Genomic DNA, 13,233 nt, shown 5'->3' on the forward strand with positions numbered 1-13,233 from the left:
GAACCCACTCAAGTCCACATACAACTCGGATTACGCTGAGAGACTCTGCCGCCGTACCTCTCGCACACTCCGCAACCATCTCATACACCAACTCTACAGCAGACGCCACAACCTCGAAACCAAGATAGAGTCCATACTCTCAACCTGTACTCAGGACACAGCAGACCAGCTACGTTATACCGCCAAACAGACGAGGCAACGGAACTACGCTGCCTACATGAAAACCAAGAGCAGGAAGCTTGAGAAACTCGGCATCACCACCAGCAACGACCAAGCTTCCCCTGGTACCACGGTTGCAACCACAGGGAAGTCTATTGTCAATTTATCCGACCACACCCTTCAACCAGACGAAATCGAAGTTCTCAGCCGAGGGCTCAATTTCTGCCCCACTACCAAAATGGACCCCACTAGTCTCGCGGCGGACACAGAGGAATTCATCAGGAGAATGAGGCTCCGGGAATTCTACCACAAACCCCAAGATTTCAGCAGCGAACCCAATGAGACAATCGACGATCCGGAACAGCAGACAGAGGGATCCGCGGTACAGCAACCGAAGAGGAAAGAGTCAAACTGGACTCCTCCGGAGGGTCGCTGCCCTCAGCTGGACATGTATGCTCAAGCTGTCAGGAAATGCGTCAATGCCAGATTCATCAGCCGCACTCAGAAGACAGTCCAGAATGTCACCCGAGCACAACGCAACGCCATCAACGCTCTCAAGACCAACCGCAACATCGTCATCAAACCAGCGGACAAAGGAGGAGCCATAGTCATACAGAACAGAACAGACTATTGCAAAGAAGCATACCGACAACTGGACAACCAGGAACACTACAGACGGTTACCCGCAGATCCGACCAAAGAACACACCCACCAGCTCAACAAACTGATCAAGACCTTCGATCCAGACCTTCAAAGCATCCTACGCATTCTCATCCCACGTAATCCCCGCGTGGGAGACTTCTACTGCCTCCCAAAGATACACAAAGCCAACACACCCGGACGTCCCATCGTATCAGGCAACGGAACCCTGTGTGAGAACCTCTCTGGATACATCGAGGGCATCCTGAAACCCATCGTACAGGGAACCCCCAGCTTCTGTCGCGACACTACAGACTTCCTACAAAAACTCAGTACCCACGGACCAGTTGAACCAGGAACACTTCTCACCACGATGGACGTCTCGGCACTATACACCAGTATCCCCCACGATGACGGCATCGCTGCGACAGCATCAATACTCAACACCAACAACAGCCAATCTCCGGAAGCCATCCTACAACTCATCCGCTTCATCCTGGATCACAATGTCTTCACCTTCGATAACCAGTTCTTTACCCAAACACACGGAACAGCCATGGGGACCAAATTCGCACCCCAATACGCCAACATTTTCATGCACAAGTTCGAGCAGGACTTCTTCACTGCACAAGACCTCCAACCAACACTATACACCAGATACATCGACGACATTTTCTTTCTATGGACCCACGGCAAGGAATCACTAAAGAGACTACACGATAACATCAACAAGTTCCATCCCACCATCAAGCTCACCATGGACTACTCCTCAGAATCAGTTTCTTTCTTGGACACACGAATCTCCATCAAAGACGGGCACCTCAGCACCTCACTCTACCGCAAGCCCACGGACAACCTCACGATGCTCCACTTTTCCAGCTTCCACCCTAACCACGTCAAAGAGGCCATCCCCTATGGACAGGCCCTGCGAATACACAGGGTCTGCTCAGACGAGGAGGAACGCGATGGACACCTACAGACGCTGAAAGACGCCCTAGTAAGAACGGGATATGACGCTCGACTCATCGATCGACAGTTCCGACGGGCCACAGCAAAAAATCGCATAGACCTCCTCAGGAGACTAACACGGGACGCAACCAACAGAGTACCCTTTGTCGTCCAGTACTTCCCCGGAGCGGAGAAACTACGCCATGTTCTCCGCAGCCTTCAACATGTCATCAATGAGGACAAACACCTCGCTATGGCCATCCCCACACCTCCACTACTCGCCTTTAAACAGCCACCCAACCTCAAACAGACCATCGTTCGCAGCAAACTACCCAGCTTTCAAGAGAACAGCGTCCACGACGCCACACAACCCTGCCACGGTAACCTCTGCAAGACATGCCAGATCATCGACACAGATACCACCATCACACGAGATGACACCACCCACCAGGTGCATGGTTCATACTCCTGTGACTCGGCCAACGTTGTCTACCTCATACGTTGCAGGAAAGGATGCCCCAGAGCATGGTACATTGGCGAGACCATGCAGACGCTGCGACAACGGATGAACGGACACCGCGCAACAATCGCCAAACAGGAGGGTTCCCTCCCAGTCGGGGAACACTTCAGCAGTCATGGACATTCATCCACCGACCTTCGGGTAAGCGTACTCCAAGGCGGCCTTCGAGACACACGACAACGCAAAATCGTCGAGCAGAAATTGATAGCCAAGTTCCGCACCCATGAGGACGGCCTCAACCGGGATCTTGGGTTCATGTCACGCTACACGTTACCCCACCAGCGAACAAATGTTATCTGTTTTTAATATAATGGGTCATTTGCTGGCTCTCTCTGCCTTCCGGATGTTTCTGCCTCTCTCTGTGTTTTTTTTTTTCTCTGTTTTTTTTCCCTGTTTGTTTTTTTGTTGAATGTGTATTCGGGGGTTCTGCAGATGACACCTCTCTGTCTGAACACGGTGATTGCCTTGGCAACGGGCAGTTGCAGGGGCATTCTGTAAACACCATGTATTATTCAATATGTATAAATGCGTAGGCTTCAAGGAGATCTTGAAACATTTACCTGAGGAAGGAGAAAATCTCCGAAAGCTTGTGAATTTAAAATAAAATTGCTGGACTATAACTTGGTGTTGTAAAATTGTTTACAATTGTCAACCCCAGTCCATCACCGGCATCTCCACATCATGACTACCATCGACACCACAAACTGCCGGCTCACAGTGGAAAGGATATCCAAGAAGATCGCGCATTTAGACACAGACATCAAGTTTTTACAGAGCTGCAAGAAAGCAGACAAGATCCCGAAAGGACTCCAGATCACGAACCCACTCAAGTCCACATACAACTCGGATTACGCTGAGAGACTCTGCCGCCGTACCTCTCGCACACTCCGCAACCATCTCATACACCAACTCTACAGCAGACGCCACAACCTCGAAACCAAGATAGAGTCCATACTCTCAACCTGTACTCAGGACACAGCAGACCAGCTACGTTATACCGCCAAACAGACGAGGCAACGGAACTACGCTGCCTACATGAAAACCAAGAGCAGGAAGCTTGAGAAACTCGGCATCACCACCAGCAACGACCAAGCTTCCCCTGGTACCACGGTTGCAACCACAGGGAAGTCTATTGTCAATTTATCCGACCACACCCTTCAACCAGACGAAATCGAAGTTCTCAGCCGAGGGCTCAATTTCTGCCCCACTACCAAAATGGACCCCACTAGTCTCGCGGCGGACACAGAGGAATTCATCAGGAGAATGAGGCTCCGGGAATTCTACCACAAACCCCAAGATTTCAGCAGCGAACCCAATGAGACAATCGACGATCCGGAACAGCAGACAGAGGGATCCGCGGTACAGCAACCGAAGAGGAAAGAGTCAAACTGGACTCCTCCGGAGGGTCGCTGCCCTCAGCTGGACATGTATGCTCAAGCTGTCAGGAAATGCGTCAATGCCAGATTCATCAGCCGCACTCAGAAGACAGTCCAGAATGTCACCCGAGCACAACGCAACGCCATCAACGCTCTCAAGACCAACCGCAACATCGTCATCAAACCAGCGGACAAAGGAGGAGCCATAGTCATACAGAACAGAACAGACTATTGCAAAGAAGCATACCGACAACTGGACAACCAGGAACACTACAGACGGTTACCCGCAGATCCGACCAAAGAACACACCCACCAGCTCAACAAACTGATCAAGACCTTCGATCCAGACCTTCAAAGCATCCTACGCATTCTCATCCCACGTAATCCCCGCGTGGGAGACTTCTACTGCCTCCCAAAGATACACAAAGCCAACACACCCGGACGTCCCATCGTATCAGGCAACGGAACCCTGTGTGAGAACCTCTCTGGATACATCGAGGGCATCCTGAAACCCATCGTACAGGGAACCCCCAGCTTCTGTCGCGACACTACAGACTTCCTACAAAAACTCAGTACCCACGGACCAGTTGAACCAGGAACACTTCTCACCACGATGGACGTCTCGGCACTATACACCAGTATCCCCCACGATGACGGCATCGCTGCGACAGCATCAATACTCAACACCAACAACAGCCAATCTCCGGAAGCCATCCTACAACTCATCCGCTTCATCCTGGATCACAATGTCTTCACCTTCGATAACCAGTTCTTTACCCAAACACACGGAACAGCCATGGGGACCAAATTCGCACCCCAATACGCCAACATTTTCATGCACAAGTTCGAGCAGGACTTCTTCACTGCACAAGACCTCCAACCAACACTATACACCAGATACATCGACGACATTTTCTTTCTATGGACCCACGGCAAGGAATCACTAAAGAGACTACACGATAACATCAACAAGTTCCATCCCACCATCAAGCTCACCATGGACTACTCCTCAGAATCAGTTTCTTTCTTGGACACACGAATCTCCATCAAAGACGGGCACCTCAGCACCTCACTCTACCGCAAGCCCACGGACAACCTCACGATGCTCCACTTTTCCAGCTTCCACCCTAACCACGTCAAAGAGGCCATCCCCTATGGACAGGCCCTGCGAATACACAGGGTCTGCTCAGACGAGGAGGAACGCGATGGACACCTACAGACGCTGAAAGACGCCCTAGTAAGAACGGGATATGACGCTCGACTCATCGATCGACAGTTCCGACGGGCCACAGCAAAAAATCGCATAGACCTCCTCAGGAGACTAACACGGGACGCAACCAACAGAGTACCCTTTGTCGTCCAGTACTTCCCCGGAGCGGAGAAACTACGCCATGTTCTCCGCAGCCTTCAACATGTCATCAATGAGGACAAACACCTCGCTATGGCCATCCCCACACCTCCACTACTCGCCTTTAAACAGCCACCCAACCTCAAACAGACCATCGTTCGCAGCAAACTACCCAGCTTTCAAGAGAACAGCGTCCACGACGCCACACAACCCTGCCACGGTAACCTCTGCAAGACATGCCAGATCATCGACACAGATACCACCATCACACGAGATGACACCACCCACCAGGTGCATGGTTCATACTCCTGTGACTCGGCCAACGTTGTCTACCTCATACGTTGCAGGAAAGGATGCCCCAGAGCATGGTACATTGGCGAGACCATGCAGACGCTGCGACAACGGATGAACGGACACCGCGCAACAATCGCCAAACAGGAGGGTTCCCTCCCAGTCGGGGAACACTTCAGCAGTCATGGACATTCATCCACCGACCTTCGGGTAAGCGTACTCCAAGGCGGCCTTCGAGACACACGACAACGCAAAATCGTCGAGCAGAAATTGATAGCCAAGTTCCGCACCCATGAGGACGGCCTCAACCGGGATCTTGGGTTCATGTCACGCTACACGTTACCCCACCAGCGAACAAATGTTATCTGTTTTTAATATAATGGGTCATTTGCTGGCTCTCTCTGCCTTCCGGATGTTTCTGCCTCTCTCTGTGTTTTTTTTTTTCTCTGTTTTTTTTCCCTGTTTGTTTTTTTGTTGAATGTGTATTCGGGGGTTCTGCAGATGACACCTCTCTGTCTGAACACGGTGATTGCCTTGGCAACGGGCAGTTGCAGGGGCATTCTGTAAACACCATGTATTATTCAATATGTATAAATGCGTAGGCTTCAAGGAGATCTTGAAACATTTACCTGAGGAAGGAGAAAATCTCCGAAAGCTTGTGAATTTAAAATAAAATTGCTGGACTATAACTTGGTGTTGTAAAATTGTTTACAATTGTCAACCCCAGTCCATCACCGGCATCTCCACATCGTAAAATTCTATGATCTGGTGAACTTACTTCGGAGCAAAATGAAAAACGACATCAATTACACTACAGGGAACTCTGGACTCCGTAATTTCACGGAGAGTGCAGATCAACATTTGTTAAAACTTATCAACGATGACTCCGAATTTGTCTTCATTGATCTAAATCATTCACAAAAACTCTTGCAGATTCAAACCCATCATTCATTCCAACGCATTCATCAAGCCTCTCATTGACCCAAACTCATCAATCATCAGTTGTGGAAACCAATTAGATCCAACCTCATTTTACTTGGCCCCAAATTTATCTGATAAGAATTCATAGAAAATTGTCACAGGTGTTACGTGACAAAATATATATGTTTTGAAAGCTGCAAAGGTCTCTCTGAACAAATGGCTTAATTCTTGGATAACTCCAGTAACACCAGGTTTTAAACGTTTGCCTCTTCCAGATAACATCAGCTTTTCCCAATCACGGTGCTAATTCATTCTACTACCCTCGACTCAGACATCTCCCACCGATGGCACGAGTCACACTCCTGAAGCTAAAGAGGCAGCAGTCGGTAAAAATACCTGCTATCCAGTTAAACTTCATACCTCACGGCAGGGAAACGCAGAGGTTTTCAGGTAAGATAGTCCCCTATCTTGAGCTGCTTTTATCTTGGTGACAGTTGGGTGTTTGCACGACCGGTTCTCAAAAAGTGCCCAGTTGGCAGCAACCCCAGTATAAACCTGTGAGATTTTCTAGGGCCAATGTCCAGGAAGACCTGCTTAGAGTCGCTTGGCACCACTTCATACTATAATCTCTTTACATATTTGGACAGTCTCAGCTCAATTCCCAGTGCTTGTGAGGTCGCAGCATAAAATGACCCAAAACTCACCTCAGTTGGGCACACACTCAAAGATCATAAAAACTATCTGACTCTTTGGGGCTTCAAAGTCCATATTGATAAGGAAGGATTACTAAGTATCTGGTTCCCTCCAAATATGTAATGTGAACATCTAATGCCGAGGTTTAATGATGTTTCAACTACCATTCAATATAAGGAAAACATTCTCTGTTTTATTTTTGCTACATAACTTCTTATACTGAGCATGTCATTTTAAGTCAGCCACCAGCATATCAGCCATGGCTCAGTTCGTAGCACTCTCGTCTCTAAGTCAGAAGGTTATGGGTTCAGAGTCCCACTCCAGAGAGTAGAGCACCAAAATCTAGGCTGACGCTCCAGTGCAAGACTGAGAGAGTGCTGTACTGTTGGAGGTGCCGTCTTTCGGATGAGATGTTAAACAGACATGAGATGTCTGCTCTCTCAGGTGGACATAAAAGATCCCATGGCACAATTTCAAAGAAGAGCAGGGGAGTTCTCACTGGTGTCCCGGCCAACATTTCTCTGAACCAACATCACTAAAGCAGATTATCTGGTCATTGATGTTTGTGGAAACTTGCTGTGTGCAAATTGGCTGCCGCGTTTCCTACATTATAACAGTGACTGAACTTCATTGACTGTGGAAGCCATTTGGGACATCCTGAGGTTGTGAAAGACTAAATGCAAGTTCTTTCTTTCTAACTATATCATAGACTCATTATAATAAGCTGCTTGTTCAAAAGATAGGAAGTAAAAGGCACGAGAAAGAAAAAGGCCTCTCAACCATCTAGCTTACCCTATTAATTAGATCCACACAGGCTAAGTTCATTTGCCTCCTGCGTTGACACCAAGTTGGTATCCCTCAAGCGCACTGTTGAATCAGGAATCTGTCCAATTATAATCAGCTGGCCACATCTCAATGTCATCAGCAAATTTCCCAACATTGCTAAAATATGTCCATGCATATCAATAGTAGCATAGAAACGGCTGAGTGCACTGGATATAACAACGGCTATGGGCCCCGACAACATTCTGGCTGTAGTGCTGAAGACTTGTGCTCCAGAACTAGCTGCACCTCTAGCCAAACTGTTCCAGTACAGCTACAACACTGGCATCTACCGGACAATGTGGAAAATTGCCCAGGTATGTCCTATCCACAAAAAGCAGGTCGAATCCAATCCAGCCAATTACCGCCCCATCAGTCTACTCTCAATCATCAGCAAAGTGATGGAAGGTATTGTCGACAGTGCTATCAAGCGGCACTTACTCACCAATAACCTGCTCACCGATGCTCAGTTTGGGTTCCGCCAGGACCACTTGGCTCCAGACCTCGTTACGGCCTTGGTCCAAACATGGACAAAAGAGTTGAATTCCAGAGGTGAGGTGAGAGTAACTGCCCTTGAAATCAAGGCAGCATTTGACCAAGTGTGGCATCAAGGAGCCCTAGTAAAATTGAAGTCAATGGGAATCAGGGAGAAAACGCTCCAATGGCTGGAGTCATACCTAGCACAAAGGAAGATGGTGGTGGTTGTTGGAGGCCAATCATCTCAGCTGCAGGACATTGCTGCAGGAGTTCCTCAGGGCAGTGTCCTAGGCCCAACCATCTTCAGCTGCTTCATCAATGACCTTCCCTCCATCATAAGGTCAGAAGTGGGGATGTTCGCTGACGATTGCACAGTGTTCAGTTCCATTCGCAACCCCTCAGATAATGAAGCAGTCAGTGCCCGCATGCAGCAAGACCTGGACAACATCCAGGCTTGGGCTAATATGTGGCAAATAACATTCGCGCCAGATAAGTGCCAGGCAATGACCATCTCCAACAAGAGAAAATCTAGCCACCTCCCCTTGACAGTCAACGGCATTACCATTGCCGAATCCCCCACCATCAACATCCTGGGGGTCACCATTGACCAGAAACTTAACTGGACCAGCCACATAATTACTGTGGCTACAAGAGCAGGTCAGAGGCTAGGTATTCTGCAGCGAGTGACTCACCTCCTGACTCCCCAAAGCCTTTCCACCATCTACAAGGCACAAGTCAGGAGTGTGATGGAATACTCTCCACTTGCCTGGATGAGTGCAGCTCCAACAACACTCAAGAAGCTCGACACCATCCAAGACAAAGCAGCCCGCTTGATTGGCACCCCATCCACCACCCTAACATTCACTCCCTTCACCACTGGCGTACCGTGGCTGCAGTGTGTACCATCCACAGGATGCACTGCAGCAACTCACCAAGGCTTCTTTGACAGCACCTCCCAAACCCGCGACCTCTACCACCTAGAAGGACAAGAGCAGCAGGCACATGGGAACAACACCACCTGCACGTTCCCCTCCAAGTCACACATCATCCCGATTTGGAAATCTATCGCCGTTCCTTCATCGTTGCTTGGTCAAAATCCTGGAACTCCCTACCTATTAGCATTCTGGGAGTACCTTCACCACACAGACTGCAGCAGTTCAAGAAGGCGGCTCACCACCACCTTCTCAAAGACAATTAGGGATGGGCGATAAATCCTGGCCTTGCCAGCGATGCTCACATCCCAAGAATGAATTTAAAAAATGGTGCAATGCTGCCGTTGTTACAGCGTATCAACCCAAGCTGTGCCATGAAAGAGTGGCTGGTTGCTGCCAATTGTGTAAAGAGCAGAGGAACTAGACCAGATCCCTGTGGAAGTTGATTAGGGGCAAAGTCTTTTTCATTTATTAACAGGCCAACCAATTTAGTTTTGTCCTCTAATTTCAGTATTGTTTCTAAAACTACTCTTATGGCCCCTGTACTCTTTGTACGCCCACTGATACTGTTCTGTAAAGTACTCAGACTAGCTGGTCCACAGCTCGACCCGTTCACCAGTCCTCTATTTATGGAGGTGCTGAAAATATTGGCCCGAGCCTTGCCTGTTTCCTCAATTATTTCCTTCATGGTTTTTTGAGTGTATCCCATCTGGTCCTGGTGTCCCGTGGTTGTTTAATGCTTCATAACACATGTTTTAGGGATCTCTACATATGTTAGAAATTCTAAGCCAAAATCATTGGACCTGGACTACGTCCAGAACTCTATTTGTGATTAATTTGACGCAGCTGTAACTTCACGATCTCCTAGAATACTTGTACCTAACTTATCCCTTAATTAATCCTTCTGGTCTTGAAACACTCTGTAACATTAAAAAATGTGCTGGCCAATCTCTTGCTGCTATCTGTGATCAACTTCTTAATCTTTTGCCACCACTATAACATTTTGTTTCCTTCCCCTCCCAAAGGCTGTTACTCCTTGTTGGGGTACAGTTCTACACGCCTCCTCTGATACCTCCTCCAAGTGGCCATTCTTCATGTCTGAACCTAAACAATGACTGATAACTGGCTGTCTTATCACCGGGAGTATCACAGCCCAGCCAACAACAACAACAACAACTTGTATTTACGTAGCGCCTTTAATGTAGTAAAATGTCCCAAGGCACTACACAAGAGTGATTATCAGACAAAATTTGACACTGAGCCACATAAGGAGATATTAGGACAGGTGACCAAAAGCTTGGTCAAAGACATAGGTTTTAAGGAGTCCAGTCCTGTCCTCACCTGATGCCCGCACACAAGGACCTTCTAGCAGAAGTCACTGGATAGCGTTCGGGGGTGGGAATCCCAGCTGATTTTCTCTGCTCTCTTTAACCCGGATGGGCCGAAGCTAATTGTTGCACCCCAAGTACTGCCTGACTGACGTCAGCTGACCCGCACTGGCCAGGAATTGAACCTGATTACGCATTATACAGAATCATAGACACAGATGAATTGTTGATATAATGGGAGATATACTGCTCCATAATTATTTTGACAGGCAAACAGATTTAGATGCAGTCAGATTCTAGTACCCATTTATAGTGGAACTGCTTGCAGTGGAAGCTGTCCTGTGATAGCTTGCAGATGCCTGGATTCCAAATTCATCCTGTTTCTACTATGGGATGGATTTGCATGTGCTCAGTTGCTCCAAAGTTGCATTGGTGACTTTACCATTTCTGCCACCCACCTTCCCCGATGTTGCCCAAATGTCAGTACAGGCCAGCAATGTTAAAATCTGGCTCTTGACCATGGCGAAATGGTGGTGTTATTAATAGCCATCACTGCTAGTGGTGTTTTGCCCCTGGAGGCAGGGAACAAAATCACTCAGCGCTGCAATATAGAGTATAATAAAATAAGCACAATGGTATCGTGACTGTTTTCACAGGTGGTGTGATGGGGGAATGCATGTCCTAGCAGGTGTATTGCACATACCTATTCCATCGGTTGGCCAAGAGCTGATGAGTTACACCATAGACGTATCATGGAATCTTACAGCACAAGAGAAGGCCATTCGACCCATTGTGTCTGAACCTGCTCTTTGAAAGAGCTATCCAATTCGTCCCGCTCTTCTGCTTTTTCCCCATAGCCCTGCAAATTTTTCCTTTTTAAGTTTATATGAAAGTTAGTATTGCATCTGCTTCCAACTCCCTTTCAGGCAGTGCATTCCATATCGTAACAACTCACTGCGTAAAAAAAAATTCTCCTCATTTCCCCCTTGGTTCTTTTGCCAATTGTCTTAAATCTGTGTCCCCCTGGTTACCAACCTTCTTGCCAGTGGAAACAGTTTCTCCCTATCTACTCCATCAAAACCCTTCATGATTTTGAACACCTCAATTAAATCTCCCCTTAACCTTCTCTGCTCTAAGGAGAACAATCTATTTCACTGCATACTAATGGTCATGTCAGTTGGGTCGTTGCCCTTATATCAGTGGGTTGCTGTGCTGGTCGGGGGTGGGGGGTCACAGTTTGTGGTGAATGAGCCTTCAAGACTAGCCTCAAACTGATTTCTGTTTGGTCTTACTTTTACTTACAGAAACCCCTCTGGATTGTGAGGTTTCCACCTGGTCTTCTTGGGGCCTGTGCAATGGAGAATGCAGTGGGTTTGGTACCAGGCGCAGGACACGTTTCATCCACACAAGGCCTTCCAGCAGCGGAGCTCCTTGCCCGGAGCTGGAGCAGGAGAGGCAGTGCATTCCCAGAAACTGTTTCTGGTGATGTCTTTAGATGTATATCCGACAGTGTTGCTGTTGGGTGACAAAATTTTCAGTCCTGTAGGTCAGAGTTAAGACTTTCTACAGTGACTGATGAGTGTTTAAGAATATAAGAACTTTTAGGAATGGAAAGAGGAATTGGAGCCAACAAGCCCATCCCTTTCTGATTGGTCTCAACCCAACCCCTCCATCTTCTCATCATATCCATCAATCCCTTCTTTCTCTAGATACACAATTAAATGTCTTTTATACCCATGTACATCGTCTGCTTCAGTGGCCTTCTCTGATAACTTATTCCGCAAGTTTGTTAGCCTTTGAATGAAAGGTTATGCCTGACATCCCTTATTACTCTAGAGTCCCCATAGTTTTAATTTGTGTCCCTTGGTTCTTGAACCCTTTGTAATTGTGAACAATTTGCCTCAAACAATATGTAAATTATTTTGAAAAATATTAAAAACTTCAGTTGGATCACCTTAAAGTCTCCTCTTTACCATCCAAACAAAAACATATTTGTCTGAGTAGAACTGTTAAAACACCATAAGTCAGACCATTGATGAATGAAATCGGAAAGAATTATCAAAGAGAGAACCAGGGAATTGGATATATACTTGAAAAGGAAAAATTCGCAGGGCTATGGGGAAAGAGCAGGGGAGTGGGACTAATTGGACAGCTCTTTCAAAGAGCCGGCACAGGTACTGTGGGCTGAATGGACTCTTTCTGTGCTATATGATTTATGCTAACATCAGAGCCTCCTTTCAAAAAAATAGATGAGGAAGTGACCAGATATTCCAGGATAATCCTGATGTTAACTAATCGGCAGATAACTGGTTTAGAACCATTTAATGTCCTAGTTTTGGGTGTTTATATGTACCAATGCCACCCACCCCCCCTCCCCTCCCTCACGCCTCTTAAATAGCCATTAACAAGCTCCTCCAATGGTATAGTGGACAAAGGCACTGTTCAGTTGAGCCATACGAAGCAGGGAGTCCCAGCTTTGAATCCTGGTTAATGCTGAGTTAGATCATCTTGGCATACTGGCAAGTTGGGATGCTACTATCGGCACCTGGGCTGCGGTGGGAAATTTAGCAGGGTTCCCTCTCCTTCTTGCTATCTAGTGAGGTACATGTGTGGGGATGTCAGATCAAAGGATCATGCTCGGTCAGATAACCTATTGGCACTTGACTCATCTGGCTCACATATGAAAACTGGCCACTTGAGCAAGATACCAGAGAACTGTTGATGCCCAGGGAACTGTACCCCACTGTAAGGGAAGGGGAATAAGGATGGAATTTCTTAA

At 47.6% G+C, this 13,233-nt stretch overlaps 1 protein-coding gene across 2 annotated transcripts in view; it reads left to right on the forward strand.

Annotated features, from left to right (window-relative positions):
* LOC137332172 (spondin-2-like) overlaps positions 1 to 12,340 on the forward strand; it is a 34,689-nt gene extending 22,349 nt beyond the window's left edge. For both annotated transcript variants that reach the window (XM_067995878.1, XM_067995877.1), the window contains exons 6-7: positions 6,478 to 6,652; positions 11,759 to 12,340. In XM_067995878.1, coding sequence (XP_067851979.1) covers positions 6,478 to 6,652; positions 11,759 to 11,940 — 357 coding nt within the window. In that variant the 3' untranslated portion in view covers positions 11,941 to 12,340. The remainder of the gene's footprint in view (positions 1 to 6,477; positions 6,653 to 11,758) is intronic.
* Positions 12,341 to 13,233: the final 893 nt, after the last annotated feature.

The sequence above is a fragment of the Heptranchias perlo genome, chromosome 14, assembly GCF_035084215.1.
Source record: "Heptranchias perlo isolate sHepPer1 chromosome 14, sHepPer1.hap1, whole genome shotgun sequence".
NCBI lineage: Eukaryota > Metazoa > Chordata > Chondrichthyes > Hexanchiformes > Hexanchidae > Heptranchias > Heptranchias perlo.